Below are 17,118 nucleotides of genomic sequence, written 5' to 3'. Positions count from 1 at the left end.
TAGATATTCACTTGACGCAGGGCCAACCACCACTGAGTCTGACCGCCACTGCTCAGTCCATGCCAATTACAAGAAGCCAATAATTTGGTATCCAGTGTTTATTTATTTATTTATTTATTTGAGATATAATATATTTATTTTTTTATAAATTTATTTTTTATTGGTGTTCAATTTGCCAACATAGAGAATAACACCCAGTGCTCATCCTGTCAAGTGCCCACCTCAGTGCCCATCACCCAGTCACCCCCCAGTGTTTAAGTGAATAGGTTTTAAACAAAACAGTTGAAGGGACCATCCCAGTTCAGTCCAATCTAAACTTATCTTGTCCTTGGTATCTGCATCTAGTTTTAGAGTAGCTTCTCACATCCTTCAGGAATAACGGCTATATTCTTATTTTACGGTTATCATAAAGGGCCCACCTTGGTCATTTTTCTAAAAGAAGGTTTTGGGAGTCTCCACATGCAAAAACTGAAAACTGTTAAAATCCCTCAACTAGTAGCACTCCAGTTGAAACACCTCTCCACTTGGCATCCACTATACCATTGACTTTGTTGTTTCATTAATTTGCTTTAATGTTGTCTGTTACAAGTTTCTCCAACACAGTTTCTTTAACAAATGCTTGTTTTTACTGGAGTGAAGTTATATTTTCTAGCATGGATTCTGCTCTAAAGGGACATTATTCAATGATCTTTCAACTTAAAGCTTTTCTCCCTCTGGATATGGTTACGCTTTGTCACTGAGATACATCAGATCCATTTCCAGCTTATTTTGGTTGTATAAGAAGTTTTAATATTCTTTACAATTTTTAAAGTCTTAAAGAATGTTTTTAATGCTGGCACTAAACTAGAAATATTACTTTTCAGCCTTCCTACATATACAAACTGTGTATTGCATCATTAAAATATAAAGTTTGATACATTGGAAATTTACCTTGCAAATACTGACTACACAAGAACAGTTTAAAGTACATTATTAGGGGTGACGGGCACTGAGTGGGGCACTTGACGGGATGAGCACTGGGTGTTAGTCTGTATGTTGGCAAATTGAACACCAATAAAAAATTAATTTATTATTAAAAAAATAAAGTACATTATTAGAATTCCTAACAAATATTGATAATTCATATACTGCAATAATCACTATATTTGTTATTGCTTTTAGCTTAGTGACTTTTAAGGAATCAACATACATATGTGTGTGTGTGTGTGTGTGTGTGTGTGTGTGTGTTTGCCTCTAACACCATCCACAGATTGGGATTTAGATGTAACTGGGCCATAAAACTCCAAGTTTCAGTAATAATTAAGCTGATTTTGTTAACTCTAATTAAAAGTTCAACGTGAGAGCCTTAAAGAGCCTTTATAATATGAGAAGTTCCCTCATGAACATAGTTTATTTTGTTAGTCAACAGCAGAACCACCCTGCAAAGAATAACCATTGTCTTAAAACAACATGGCAAGATTGTCACCTGCTTAATTTTTTTGTACTTCGGCATCTCTTAAAAGATTTAACATGAAATCATGGAAGCTTCCAAAATTCTTACATATGACCTATTGAGATGATGCCCATCCCTAAGCTTTGGACACAGTTTATAATATAAAAAGCTCACACGCTATCAACTATTTCAAAACAGTTTATTAGCAGGCAGTACGTATTATGCGTCCTACCATGCCTAATAACAGAAGACAATCCTGCTTTATGATGAGGTTGGTTGGCATGGGCAGGTATAGAGCTGAACCGGAAATTGCTAAACCAGATCAATCCACCAGGCCATCCCATCGACTATACTGACCCTTGAGAAAATCAATGCATACTGTTTAGGGTGAAAAAAATCCTATTTATAGATACATAGGCTAACATTTTCACAGAGCGATTACCTTATGGCTCAAGACAATATAGAGTTAATTTAAAACCTTGCCTTTCATGACCTCAGGCCTTTCTCTTATCTTCTCCTAAGCAGTTTACGGGAGAGTAAATCATTTGAACTGATGTCACGCTTGAGGTTGGAGAAAGAAGGAAACTAATATTTGCTGAGTGCCAGTCATGGCTGGGCCAAAATCTGTGCTGAATGCACTTGATCCCACAAAATCCCTGATGAAAAGCCTGTCTTTCTCTTAGTTTACAGATGAGAAACAGAACCATAGAGAGGTCCTGGAGGATGTATGGGGCTGGCAGGGCTGCCATTTGACACTGACCTCCAAACCCGAGCTCCTTCCAGTGGATCAAGCTGACCTCACCAAGCCTGGAGAGGGGCCGAAAGGCTTCTACGTGAGGAAAAATAATCCAGCTATTTGTTCCCTTAAGCCTGTTGAATAAATAGCTAATTGGTTTGTGTCCTTTCTAGCTGACTTCACAGAAGCAGTTCAGTGTTCTAATTAAGAGCACAGGCTTAAGAACCAGGCCGCCTGGTTTCTAATCCCAGCTTTTTCATTTCCTGGCTGTTCCCTGGAGCAAGTTACTTGTTCTTTCTCTCCCTCTGTTTCCACATCTGTAAAATGGGGGAATAAGAATAGTGTGTGCCTCATGAAGTTATTTTGAAGATTATTCCGGAAAAGTGTGGACCAAAATGTAAAACCATGATGGGCGTAGAGTGAACCCTGACTGAATGTTTTGTGTTGTTGCTTTGGATTGTGTGAGGCAGACCAACGTGCTACTGTCAATTTCCCTTATGGGAACTACAGTGGACAGTGTTTTCTATACGGCATGATTCACTCCTTCCCTTTTAATGATAACAGTGGTTATAATTTCATCATTTTCATATAGCATTTTAGATTTTTCAAAGAACTTTTTTCATTCACTTTCATCTGGAGCCCTATTTCCCTCATCTGCCAAATGGCTCTAATTAATGAAGCCTATGATGTTGATGGTGAAATGAGATGATGTGTCCAAGGTGGTGTATTCGAGACACTCAGCACAGTATCTGGCACTTGCTGCATCGCCTTGCAAAGTCAGCAAGGCAAGTATTAATAAATTCACTTGGTATCTGAGGAAATGGAGAAAGAACATCCTTGCTTAAGATCATAAAATGGGTTAGTGGTACCTCTTAGCACATAGCAGAGTCCCTAACAGAATGCTTGTCAATAAAGAAGCAAATCGCCACCGTTAGAACTCATTGTCTAATGTCGAGAGGTCTTCCCATTTTATTGTAGCACCTGATTGTCTGAGAATATGGTGGTTGTAACATGAGTTCATTAAGAGGGGACACAGTAAACTCTGTTTTTGGAGACATAAGAAATTTTTCATTGTTGACTAAACAGTTGTTTAGACTTCACTGTACACATTGTACATTTTGAATTCCCTCTTCCCTAGACCATCCAGGGAAGGCTGGTTATTACCTCCTGCTTCTAACCTCAGTTTTGCTATGATTTTGATTTATATATGTCAATATTTGCCTCTTTTAGTGAATATAATCAAAAGTCAACATAATGTTGAAACCAATTTATTAACAACCCAGAAATGCTGAATGGCCAACCTAAAAGGAATGTTTATATCTTATATATATCTTATATTGGAAGGTGTGATAGTTTTGGAGTCAAACGACTTGTGTCTCAATCTTGATACTAGTTCAGGACACCACACACACACACACACACACACACACACACACACACACACACAAAGAGAATCAGTTTGTGTGTTAGGTGATATTTTAGGGTGTTCTATGTTTTAGGATACAGATTAATGGCAAATGGTTTTTGAGATTGAATGCAACATGCTTCTTCTTTAAAAACTGCAACTTTGGTTTCAATTTGTCCTAAAAATATCCTAGTTTGGAATGTTACCTTGTAGCACATCAAAACAGTTACAAAAGACCCAATTTGGACAGAAAACATAACATTTATGGCCACTGCTGATTGCTTGAAGCCTTTCTTTGATTAATTGTCTTCTTCCCTAGGTAATAAATAACAAAATTCTGTTGATGACCACTTGATACTAGAGAGTTTTAGATATACATTTACTATTATGGCTGTGGATAATGTCCCGGGGCCTCGTATATTGATAATCCAAGCTAAAAGAGCCCCTTGAGCATTGTTTAGTGTATTACTGTGATTTATTTTCATCATTGCATATATCAGAACCTAATATTATCTCAAAAAAATTTATTTTTTTAGTTAGCCTCTTAATTACCTCCTCATAGATACCATGAGAGCAGGGACCTAGTACATGTTTCTATTGAATCTGCCACAGAAGTTAGATTTGTGTCTGGAAGAAGGTAAGCACTTAATATATGGTTGGGGAATTAATGAATGAAAGAATATCCCTGGGAAAGATTTCTCTGGAAATCTTTCTCTTTCTTTCTTTTTTTTTTTTTTTTACTGAAAAATGTTAATTGAGTTTCAGAGATACAGCGTAGTGATTCCATAGGACTGTGTGTGATGTTATGCTCACCACAAGCATAGCTACCGTCTGTCACCATATAACACTATTACAGTATCGTTGACTGTATTCCGTATGGTGTACCTTTCATCCCCGTGACTTATTCATTCCATAATGAAAGCCTGTATCTCCCACTCCCTTTCACCCATTTTGCCCAAGCCCCCATACCTCTCTTCTGGCAACCATCAGTTTATTCTACTTATGGGTCTGATACTGTTTGGTTGGTTAGTTTTATTTTTTAGATTCCACATATAAGTGAAATCATGCTATTTGCCTTTGTCTATCTGATTTAGCATGATACCCTCTAGGTCCATCTATGTTGTCATAAATGGCAAGATCTCATTTTTTTTTATGGCTGGGTAGTAATCCAGTGTGTGTGTGTGTGTGTGTGTGTGTGTGTATCAAATCTTTATCCATTCACCTATGGATGGACACTTGGGTTGCTTCCATATCTTGGTTACAGCAAATAATGCTGCAATAAACATATATGTGCATGTATCTTTTCAAATTAGCTTTTTGGTTTTCTTTGGGTAAATACCTTATACTGGAATTACTGGATCATATGATATTTCTAGGATGTCTTCTATTTATTGGCATCTTCTATACTGGCATCCTGCTTATTTAGCTGTAAATATTAAGTTTGTTAAATAAAAGCAACTTTATTTTTTTGATATTTTTTTAAAGATTTTATTTATTTATTCATGAGAGACACAGAGAGAGAGAGAGAGAGAGAGAGAGAGAGAGAGGTGCAGAGACACAGGCAGACGGAGAAGCAGGCTCCATGCAGAAAGCCTGACGTGGGACTCGATCCCGGGTCTCCAGGATCACACCCTGGGCTGAAGGCAGGCGCTAAACCACTGAGCCACCTGGGCTGCCCCCAATAAGGGCAACTTTAATATATATTCCTATATCGCTTATTTGCAGGAATTCATTAGTGTTTCTCGTTTACTTTTCTTTACCAAGCCATGTAATGTAATGATGTTTTGAGAGATTTTATATTCAAATTCTGTTTTGTCATAGCTGTGGAACTTGTGCAAATTATTTGCTTTTCCATATCTTAGTGTTATGACTGTAAAATGGGAATACTACTTATTCTCATTATTCTTATATTCTAAAAAACCAGTAAGATAAAAAAAAATGTGCCTAGCATACAGTGAGTGCCACATAAATGCTTGCTAAATATTATTGAATAAAAAGAGTTAAATTTGTTCCCAGGAAAGCTCAGCCCTTCAAACTAGGTCTGTCCTCCATCTCACTTTGTGAATAGTGAAGGAGAAACAGTGCAGCACTCAACAGGCAGAGGAAATGTCATCCATATTGAACTATTAAAAATGAAAAAGGGTCTGATACTTGGCAAATATGAGCTGTAGACAAATGATATGGAAATTCAGGCAGTGGGATGGAGGGAGGAAATAAATCAGTTCTTCCAGAATATTTGGAATATAAATCCTAAAAACAGTTTGCATTTTGTCTAGGACAACTGCAGTGGGATGTTGACTGGGGATGTGGACATACCAAAAACCATAAGTAACAGTTGCAACTCCATAGATATGATTGCCACACGATTGACTGCAGCCAAGTGGTATTGTCCAGGGCTCATTTGGACCTAATAGTCATGCACATGGACTAAAGGAACTTTCAGGATGTGAATTGCTTGTGTTGTTTGAAAGCCTCAGTGTGTCAGTTTAACCAGAGCCATGGTATTGATCCAAATAGACCATGTGCCATTGCCAATAAAACTTTCTTGGGACGTTTTCTGGCTGTTTCTGGTACATGCAGGATGTGGGCATATTCTTATTCTTTTAAATTGATAGAGAGTACGTCACAATCAGCAATCTCTTGCTCAAGGTTAACAAACCCCAAACCATCTGCAGATATCCAGCACACACAAAAGGAGTAATGTATAAAATCACACATTTCTCTTAGAAGAAGGGACGGAAGTGGATGTCATGTCGATGGCTCTTTGGGAGAAGCCTATGACTTCCTGCTTTTGAGTTATTAGTTCAAGTATATTGGTAGAGGGCATGCTGAGAATGAGAGAAGTTGTCAATCTATGAGCAGTTTCCTTTTATGAGATAAGAATTTTTAGGTTACCTAAAATGATCTCTGGAAATGTAAGAGTAGACTTTTCATATATTTTTTTCATCCATAAAAGGACTTGCAATCTAATGTGTAAGCAGAAAGACCAAGATGCTTATTATAAAGCTGAGAAGACTTGAATCTTATTTTTCCTCATCATTGCTCTGTGCACCATGTTGTGTAATCAGCTTTTTCAGAGGATTTTTCCTATCATCTGTGTCTGCCGGAACAGTCAAAGCAAGATTTAAAATCAGTATTTAAAACTCAGAACTTATGGCAAGCTGCAGCTTTGCAGACATTGTGTTTGCCTCCCTTCCCTTCTTGCTGTCTCTCACTCTCCATTCTCATTTATTGTTTTTTATAAGCTTGTCATTTGCAATATCCAATGTAACAAGTAAGTTCAGCTTAACTGAGGTTGCTAGGTTGTTAAACTTTCGTTCAGATAACCGGAGAAAAAATAACTCCTCCTTCAGCTAAGGTATAACACATCCATTGTCCTTACTGTAACACTAAGGCTTTACTCAAACATGAAGAAATGCTAACATGAAGCTCCCTGTGGCTGTGTTAATTAAGTACTGGATGATTCACCTTTTTGTGAGGGATGAATTTACAATTAGAAAGCCCAAAATTCAAATTCCAGTTCCTTCATTCAACAGCTGTGTCACCTCAAGAAAGTTGCTTAACTTTTGAAAGCCTCAATTTTCTCCCAAGAAAGAAAGATAGCTTGCGTAGTTGTTTGGGGTGGTGGAAATAACATCTATGAATTGTTAGTCCAACACCTAGAACACAGAAGGTGACAGTTAGTAGTAATCAACCTACGTTGTCAGCTTTATGAAGTTATTCTACTTTGTGACCACTGAAATACTATATTAAACCACTTAAACAGGACCAAAAGGCATGCACAGATTTTTAAAAAATATTATTGCAAATTCTACTTCCTAAAAAGAAGCCTGAATATTCTCAAATTGTTTCCATACATTTCCATACATGTATGTAGACCTTAAAATATAAAATGTACTACTCAGACTATTTTGTTATACTGTTCTATCACTTCATTTATTGTGAACAGCTTTTCATATCGATAAGCATGATTCACATAATCATAAACTGCTACATGATATTCCAATTTGAGGATGCGCCAAAAATGTTATAACTGGTTCCCTCCTCACGTGCTTCCCCCCCCCCGCCCCAGAAAAAAAAAAAAAAGCAGTGGCAGTATTTAGAAAAAACTAGATTGAAAAGGCAGCTTCCAATTAAAATAAGAGCTTTCAATATATTAAAGGCAAAATTAAAGCGATTATATAACAACCAAGTTGAGTTTGTACCAAGAACGCAAGCAAAGTTTAACACCCAAAACCATGCTACTGTAATTCTCTATTTTATTTTTTTGGCGGGGGGCGGGGGGGTAGCTCCAGGTAATTAGTTGAGGATAACTTGTAGAAACTGGGGTTGTGCTGGGTGTAAGCAAACTGTAATGTTCAGAGGAGAGCCACCGGGAGACCCAGGGAGCTGAGGTGGTGAAGGATGAGGATGGTGACAGGTGCTCTGGAGGTTTGACTTGGTGAAGAGGAGGCCAGGGTTCAGTGACGACCCGGCAGAGCTCCCTGTCCTGGAAGAGTAACCAAATCAGATAACCTCGGTGAGGACAACCTGTCCCTGATGGAGAGGCATAGCTTCACCAGGGGTGTGAGTGTGTGTTGTATGGGAAAGAGTATCTGTTTCATGGTGTGTGAGTGTGTACATGGTTTAAGGGCGTGTGGCAGAGGCGGCTTTTGGTGGTGGCCCCTCCGTTTCATTCACTTTCTAGATACTGCTCTATTTTTTTTTTTTAAATCACTGTGGTTAAGTGGCCTCAGACAGAAATTTCAGCTCCACAGTCTTGTACAGCCTGACAATCAAGAGCATTTGGAAACAGAAAGCTCTGGGTTTGAATCTCATCCTTGTCACAGATCCCAAGAGCTGGGTGATCTGGGCAAATTATTCTGTTTCCTCATCTACAAAATGGGAATGATGATAATATTACCTACCTCTGAAGATTTTTGCATCAAATGAATTAGAACATTAATTAGTATTATGTCTGTCTCCAAGTTAATGTTTAATGAATGTAGTTACTAAGGATATATTTGTGTGTGAGTGGTGTATCTTTTTTTCTTTTTTATTGGAGTACCATTTTTTACCAATAGAGAAAAAAATTGACCAAACAACATTAATTGAAAATTTGGTTACTGTGACATTGATACAATTCTTTGTTGTATTAATGGGATATATTCATGGAGGTAGTATATACAATCATACTTGTGGAAAAAGATTGCTAAAATTCAACATTTTATGGTCACCTCAGCAATATGGAATCAAAGGGAATCTGTGTGCATGCAGATAAAATATATCTACCCAAACCTACCAAACAACGTACAATGATGACACAGTAGAATCATTCCTGTTCAATTCACTGGCTCAATTCAACATTGCATTGGCGCTCCTAGAATACACAGGAAGACAGACAAAATGCATAAAAATAAAAAGATTGAAAAGATAGAATCAAATCGGCTTTAATTCAAAGATGTTCTCGTTGCATAGAAACTTCAAGAGCTATAAATTATTAGAAACTGTAGGAGAGGTTAGCAAATTTGCTTCCTATAGGATTAATTTAAAAAATTGTATGTTCCTTTACTCCAGTCAAAAAGAATTGAAAAATGGGGCAGCGCGGGTGGCTTAGCAGTTTAGTTCCGCCTTCAGCCCAGGGCCTGATCCTGGAGACCTGGGGAATTGAGTTCCACGTCAGGCTCCACGTCTCCTGCATGGAGCCTGCTTCTCCCTGTGGGAGGCCTGTGTCTCTGCCTCTCTCTCTCTCTCCCTCTGTGTCTCTCATGAATAAATAAATAAAATCTTAAAAAAAAAAAAAGAATTGAAAAATGTAATATAATTTTTTTATTGTAAAAGAAACAATACCTAGAAACAAAAACAACAAAATGTGTGCAAAAACATTTTGCGTATACATGAAAGAAGTCCTGCATAAATGGACAGATAGCTTATGTTCATGGAAATTGATTCAATTTTGTAAAGACATTAATTGTGTCTCACTGACTTTATGTAAGCTTGATAAATGCAAGTCATTTTCCTCTACAGTATTTGAAAGCTGATTTTAAAATGTATACAGATGGCCAAGGGGCCAATGTTTTACTAAGACAGTGTTGAAAAGAATAATCGAAGTTTGAAGCCTTGCTCTTCCAAGTATAAAATGATTATAAAGCTAGTGTAATTAAGAAAATGTTCTTGACACAGAAATGGACCCATAAAAAAAAGATATGGGAAGATACATACAATAAAATACCATTTATAATCATATCAAAACCTACAAAGCAATACTAAATAATGTGTATAGTTTACATACATATATATAATTATGAGCACAGTATAAAGGAATAAAATACCCTAAGACTGGTGGTTAACAGGGCTGAGAGGTAGGATTGGGGGAAATAAAGAGTAGAATGAAGTTAACAAGGGGGCACAGTAATCTTTCAATATTTTATTTTATATGTTGGGTGATAGGTTTATGGGTGTTCATTATTTATGTATAATACTATGTCTGAATTAGGATTCAGTGGGGCAATCCTAAATGCCTTAGAATAGTACCCACACATTCTAAGGGCTGAGTATAATTTTAGTTATTATTGTTATTATTGCTTCTAGGATATATTCCAACCACATGTTTAATTGTGTCTCTCCTTGGGCTGAGTTGTTAGCTCTGTGGTGGGCGGGGGTGGGGGAGAACCACATCTGTCCTGTTCACCCAGCCCAGCCTCTGCCACATGGTAGTCAGTGAATCAATACAAGTTGAATGTGTGATTGAGCTGTACAATCGACTCTTTGGTGAGCTCAATTTAAGTAGCATTTCTGAGAAAATACAGAACCAACTTGGGCCATTTTTTGTGATCTCCTTCCGAGTTGGTAGCACAGTTTGGATTTTGAGCACAGGCCCCTGCTGGTTACAACACTGCTTTTGGGAAGCATGCTTTACCCATACCTTCCTCCCAACCACCTTGCCCAGCATGGATTCTGCATGTTTCAGGGAAAACATAATTGCCAAAAAGCGTTTTAGTTTTCTCTGGTTTGCTAGAATTTTGGAGAGAGGCAAACACTATTCAGAAGTTTTAAAATTTTTATCAATTTTTTGGTTTCCAATAAATACTTATATAAATGATTATTTCTATTTGGAAGGGTAATTTTGATCTAAGGAGTGTCATTCTTGGAATTTTACTGTCCCTCCTTATCAGTGCTTATGATGGTGTAGCTTTCCCTTCGTAAGGGAAACATGGCACACAATTAATAATTTCCCACCTGCCTTTTTATTTTACTGTTTGCTTTTTGAAATACCTTTTTATCACTTTGCCATCAACTCTTTCGATGTGGCATTTGTTATATATGAATACAATATGTATCTCCTGGAATTATTGTAAACTGTGTCCACACTGTAAAACACTTTGTGGAAGCTGCTAAATGTGAGAGAAAGTATATCCTAAGCCATGAATTTATTCATTCATTCATTAATATCATTTCATTTATTCATTCATGAGTTCAACAAATATCTATAGGAAGCTTGCTGTGTGTTTTTCTTGTGGGAGATGGATAGAGTTTCTGACCTCGTGGGATTTATGGGCTTACAGGCCAGTGGGGAAAATAAATGTAAAATGCAAACTTTGGGGAATAACTCTTTAATGACATGTGCTCTCTGGGTCAGGGAAGTTTTGCCAGGGGACAATTCGTTTAAACTAAGATATGGTAGGTGAGTAGATCTCTCTCTTTCTTAGGGTGGAGTAGACCTTCCTAAAGGTCATCTCTTGAGGTGACTAATAGTGGGTTTCTCATCTACTCCCCATTAAGACTCCAGTCTTCCAGGACACAATACTGGTTTCTGTAGTGTCTCCCTGCCTCTTCAGTAATTCAAGGGATCAAGACTCAGGCTTGGGGCTTCCAGCACAAGACTCCTGAACACCTTCAGGATAAGACGCCCCATAAACAGTAAAAGAGGCTTTCCGCGCATGTGGCCAGTTGTTAGTCCATTCCATGCAATCAAGACTATCTCTCTTTATGAGTTTTTGAGTATTCACTTTCAACTGTCTAGAAAACCTTTCCTGTTCTCTTCCACTCCCTTCTATTTTTCTTGGAGAATATCACATCCTTTGCGTATCAAGTCAGATCAACTTACACCTTCTAGGAAGGCAAGAAATATTTCCTGACTGTCAAAACTAAATGATGGTTTATCCTTGCTGTAAGCTCATGTAGCAACCTGTGCTTTTTTTTTTAAAACCCCAAGTAGATATCACTAGTCATATAATGTTGTGATTTTTGACTTGTGTTGTTAGACTGTGAATGTCATTAGGGCAGGAATTCTTTTGTTAGTAACTCTGGCCTATAGCAAGTTCCTATGTGTGTAAGAATGCTAAATAAACATTTGTACAAGTAACTAATGAAAGGGATTAGAAATAATGATACTTGAGTTTAGCAAGACCTGTAAAGACCATGGTCATTCTGTGAATCAATTGTGTTATAAAACCCCCAATAATGTTATGTTACTTTTATTTTTTTAAAGATTTTTTAAAAATTTATTTATTAATGAGAGACAGAGAGACAGAGAGAGAGCGAGAGAGAGAGAGACAGAGAGCAGCAGAGACACAGGCAGAGGGAGAAGCAGGCTCCATGCAGGGAGCCCGATGTGGGACTCGATCCTGGGACTCCAGGGTCACGCCCTGGGGTAAATGTGGTGCTAAACTGCTGAGCTACCTGGGCTGCCCAATGCTATGTTACTTTTATAATACATTTAAAACATTCAAGTATTTGTGGTGGTTTTAATTTTCTTTAAGTCAATTTTGTGTGAATCAGTTTCTGACCTAGAGCTTAGCCCAGCAGCCAAAAAGTTTCTTTTTTATTGAAATGTAGGAAGAAACCAACTGAGACATTTCCTTTTCAAGATAGTGTTGGATCTGCATCCAAAACACTTGAGGAAATAAAGCGGTTCTAAACAACATCCGTGTCTCTATCTACTTGGTTCATGGTTTCACATCTGTTTTGTTATCTAACTCTAAGACTTTAAACATTTTTTGCCACTTCTTAGAGTTGGGGCTGTATTTGGAGCCTTCACCTTGTTTCATCTGTAACCCTGTTAACTTGACTGTATTTTGAACGTTGTATCACAGTCATGACTGAATTATATAATAGAAGAATATGTGGATATTTTCTTGGCTTATATAAGGAAATGTTTATAAAGATAAGATGAGGGGTTAAAGAAAAAGCCAGCTTCAAACTAAGGTGACTTAAGAGAAGTGAGGACAGAATGGCTTTAGGTTTGATGACTGATGTGTCTTTTAGCTTATGCAGGGAAAAGGTAATAAATATTATAAATATTTCTGAGACAATATTTGAAAGGGAGATCATATCTGACATTAATTATTCTGTATTTATTTATTTATTTTTATTTTTTAAATTATCCTGTTTTTAAACTACCTAGTGAACTCACACCATATATTTTAATTTTTTTAATTTTTTAAATTTATTTATGATAGTCACAGAGAGAGAGAGGCAGAGGGAGAAGCAGGCCCCATACACCGGGAGCCCGATGTGGGACTCGATCCCGGATCTCCAGGATCGGGCCCTGGGCCAAAGGCAGGTGCCAAACCGCTGCGCCACCCAGGGATCCCCCCACACCATATATTTTAAATAAACGACTACAATAGTGGGATAAATGCAATGTGGTATAATGTAAAGAATATTAAATTGGGGCATCTCGTCATTTCATCTTCTAGGTCTTAAAGGAAATCTAAAACAAACAGTTGTTAGTTCTTAAGGGTCATGTAGCATATTTTAGGGTTCATATGGTGAATAATACAATAATGTCACCCACTTCTCTTTTCTAACTAGTGTTCAGATACTTGCCTGTTCAAAATATTTTTAGTTCAAGTGAGGTCAGGACTTTAAAAGACAATCCTAAAAACAACAATCAGCCACAGCAATTCACCTGCCTTCAGAGAAGGGGAGAAGGAAATGGGGAATTCACGTTTAGTGAGGACTGAGTTTCCATTTGGGAATATGAGAACATTCTGGAGATGGATGGCAGTGATGGCTGCAGAAAATGTGACTGTACTTAATAGCACTGCACTGTACACTTAAGCATGATTGAAATAGTATGTTTTATGTCCCATATATTTGACCACAATAAAAAAAAATCTTTCTTCATTGACAGGTGATTGCCGGAAGGAAGCTGTGTGTGTGCATGTTTTTGGTCATAAGACTGTTTAGACTGGATTTGGGGTCATTCTTCATTTGCTTTTTTTAAAAAAAAAAAAAAAAAAACAGAATAAGTTGCTATCGTCTTCTTTTGTTAACAATTTTTGTGTGAAAAAGTCCATTTTAGAGATAATGTTGATCATCAAAGGAACTTGTTGATCTGCCGCAAAGCTTCCAGAAGGAAGAGTCAAGTTATTTTTCCATCCATCTTGCCCAGTGAATACTTTTCATTCCCCTTTCATTTCTTCTACTTCTCCCCTTGGGGGAGAAGAAAGCCAGGCTGAGGCATGAAGATGCTGGAGACACTCATCACAGGACAGAATGGGCAGGGAACAAGGCTTCCAGGGTCAGAGCGTGAGACAAGGGATCTCTGACATGGGTTCTAAGACTTTCTTGGTCCCTGGGTCTCCTTGAGTCTCAGTTTTTGTTGAGCATGAAATGAGGGGAAAATAATCCTTTTCCTGTTTGTTTTACCAATGGGTTAATGGGTGTGAATGTGTTTTGTAGATTGTAAAGTGCTCTAGAAATTTAAAGAGGCATCATTATTTCCACTGCTATTACTATTAATGGTTTTTCACTGATGGTTTCTGTGGTGTAAAATGAGGAAGGAATATAAATGAGGAGTGATGCTCCATTCTGTTTTGACTGTGTGCCAGGTTATGTCAGCCTAGGGATAAGTTGGAGCAGAGATGCTGCTATGATTTGGCTCTTTGATTTCCCTCATGGTTTCTTTCTTTCAATCTGTGCCCTGAGCAAGCAGCTTGCTCACCAACCCTTGAATGCAGATTGAAATACATTCAGAAGAGATGTTTTTTTTTTTAATTTATCTGAATTATATTTACCTGTGGGTTAAATTCATTTGAATAGAGAAAATAAATAGCAGATGACTGTGGAAGGGAGAAGCCTCAACATCCTTTTAGGAGAAATCATGAGAAACAAAGTGGAATGTTGTGCAAGAATTGTCTTGCCTTTACATGGTTGCTTTTGTAATGATTTTGAAGGTGGTGCATAACATGTTTTTGACCCACTTTTAAAAAGTACGTGAAATATATGCTCTGAGGCAAGATGCTTGTACTGTGGATAACTAGGATGTGAGTTATTTTCCATTAAAGGTAAAGAATGCGTGTGTGTGTGCATGTGTGTGCGTGTTTCTCCATGTGCTTGCTTACTTGGACGTGGAGACAGAGGCAGGATTCTTCCTTTCTTTATACCTTCTGCTCCAGGAAGGGTTTATGCCCCCTTGAAAGAGAAACTGTTTATTTTCTCACTATACCTTTTGTGAAGTCCTGAGACTCTGCTTGTGCCCTGTCGCTCAGCGGGCTGAAGTACAAATGCTAATTGATTGCCAGACTGCAAGGTTGTGATTTGCATTCCAAATCAGACTGCAGATTCCCATTATAAATTGCTTATCCTGTTGTTCCTTATCTAGACTCTGTTCCCTCTCTTATTATCCTGCTCATTCCCCAATAATGACCCTTGAAACAATTCCCATTTAAAATCAGACTCCCGTTTAAAATCAGCAGTTTTGGTTGGGCTAATAAAATCACAACGACAAATTGCAAAGACATCACAATAGATGTGTGTTTTTTGTTTTTTGTTTTTTAAAGAAAAACTCAGTGTTCTTCTCCCTTTCCTTTAAGGATCTCCTGGCACTGAAGTAAAATAATCACTTCAAACATATCTTTCAGGCTTAAAGGTGTACGCTCATTCTTTTGCAAACCATACTTTTATATCTTTTTAAATCTGAAAGGTGGGAGCTTACAAAACCTCAGTTAATAACACCCTCTTCCAGATAAACCCTGAGATGGTCTAATTGCATCCCTTCCTGCCACTTTTCAATCAAATTAACTAGCTACTCAGAGAGGAGGGCAAAGGAAAAGGCATTTTCGCAAGGTGTCTTACTGGGGAGAAGCAGCGCTGCAGCATAAAGAACCGGCAGGAATCCGGGCTTTCCCACTCTGGTGGCAAAGAGGGGGAATCATGGGTTGGTGGTCGGCTTCATGTTAGGAGGACACCCCTCCATCTGTTCACAGCTCAGCCTCTTTCCAATTTAAAGCCCAGATTTCCATACAAACCTCAATTTCTTTTCCCCATTTTAAATGCAAAGCAAGGCTTGTGAATCACAGAGTCTCGGCTACTGGGATTCAGACCAAATTTCCCCCCAAAATTCTCGGGCCCTTTGCTTGAATACCTGCTTACAGTGGTACACAATGGGCAGCTTTGAGAAGAAAAATTGATAATCTTCACGGAAGAGTAATTTGAATGAAATTACACTTGACAGCCTGTCTCCAAGCAAACAAGAGGCGCGAGGGAGCCTTAGCTAAGCTCCCAGGACCTGCCCGGGCCACTGCCGGGGGAGCTTCCCAGGGAAAAAAAATCACCAGTTTTTCCAACATCTAATTGAGCTTTTGATTAATTCCGTGTAGCCGAGTCTACTGAAGAAAGGTAGCCATGGAAGAGAATATGGAAGAGGGGCAGACACAAAAAGGTACTGTGCGGAAAAGGGTTGGTTTGTGACTGAGTAATTATTTTGCAGTTTCCGTGTTTGCTTTAGACACTTGCCAGTAGGGCTAATGAAGGTTTCGCTCTTGGAAGGCATTTTTTTGTTCTGTTTTGTCTCCGTGTTAGCCTGTTCCTCCCTTGGAGGAACGTCGGGCGTGAATGTTGTCATTATTTGCAAATCTTTCAGGTCTAAGCATCCAGATGCACAGGAGAGTTTGGTGATCAGGGCATTGCGGTATGGTTGCAAACTCTTCCCTGGACCAGCCTTTGTTAACCTTGTTCCTTTATTTCACGTTTTCACGCTTGTCCAGTTGGGTCAGGGGACTCCTGGTGAGAGCCCCAGATGCAATATTTGGAGCCAGTGGTCGCCAAAAATCTGATGATGTAACCATTATCGATACCTTGCCATGGACATCTAGATAGAACAAAGACCAAGCGCATATTTATTCTATTTTGGTTGGTGCATCTTCCTTAAGAAAAATCCTTTTTTTTTTTTTCTTTGCAATTTAGTTTTGATAGAGATGGAGCACAGGTGCATACATTTTCAGAGTGAATAGTGATGGTGAGGTTTTCCTTTCTATGGAGTTGACCCTAATCAACTTCTGAGTAATAAATGTCAAGGGTATTTTCTGATGCATTTTTTAAGCCTTTGTAGGTGTATCCGGCTGTACAAATTAAAGTGAAATGATCATTTTCGTAGGTTGAACGTGGCCAAATATTGACAATTTCAAATGATTCAGACACTTTAGAATGTGTGTGTGTGTGTGTGCGTGCGTGTGTGTGTGTGTGTGTGTGTGTGTCTATGTGTGTGAAGTGGTCGCTTTGGAGGGATCTAGCTCTACCTCATTATTGGCAGCATTTTCTCTCGTGCCTGTTCTCAGT

At 38.2% G+C, this 17,118-nt stretch overlaps 1 protein-coding gene across 2 annotated transcripts in view; it reads left to right on the top strand.

The window, feature by feature from the left end:
• GPM6A (glycoprotein M6A) overlaps window positions 1-17,118 on the top strand; it is a 331,381-nt gene that overhangs the window by 166,811 nt on the left and 147,452 nt on the right. The window contains exon 1 of one of the 2 annotated variants that reach the window (XM_072775843.1): window positions 15,624-16,222. The exons of the other annotated variant lie outside the window; for it this stretch is intronic. Coding sequence (XP_072631944.1) covers window positions 16,186-16,222 — 37 coding nt within the window. The 5' untranslated portion in view covers window positions 15,624-16,185. Of the gene's footprint in view, window positions 1-15,623; window positions 16,223-17,118 lie in introns of those variants that run through there. 2 annotated transcript variants of the gene reach the window in all.

This window comes from Canis lupus, chromosome 15, assembly GCF_048164855.1.
Source record: "Canis lupus baileyi chromosome 15, mCanLup2.hap1, whole genome shotgun sequence".
Classification (NCBI taxonomy): Eukaryota; Metazoa; Chordata; class Mammalia; order Carnivora; family Canidae; genus Canis; species Canis lupus.
Note: the sequence above shows the minus strand (reverse complement) of the source record. Positions and strands in the feature narration are given on the sequence as shown.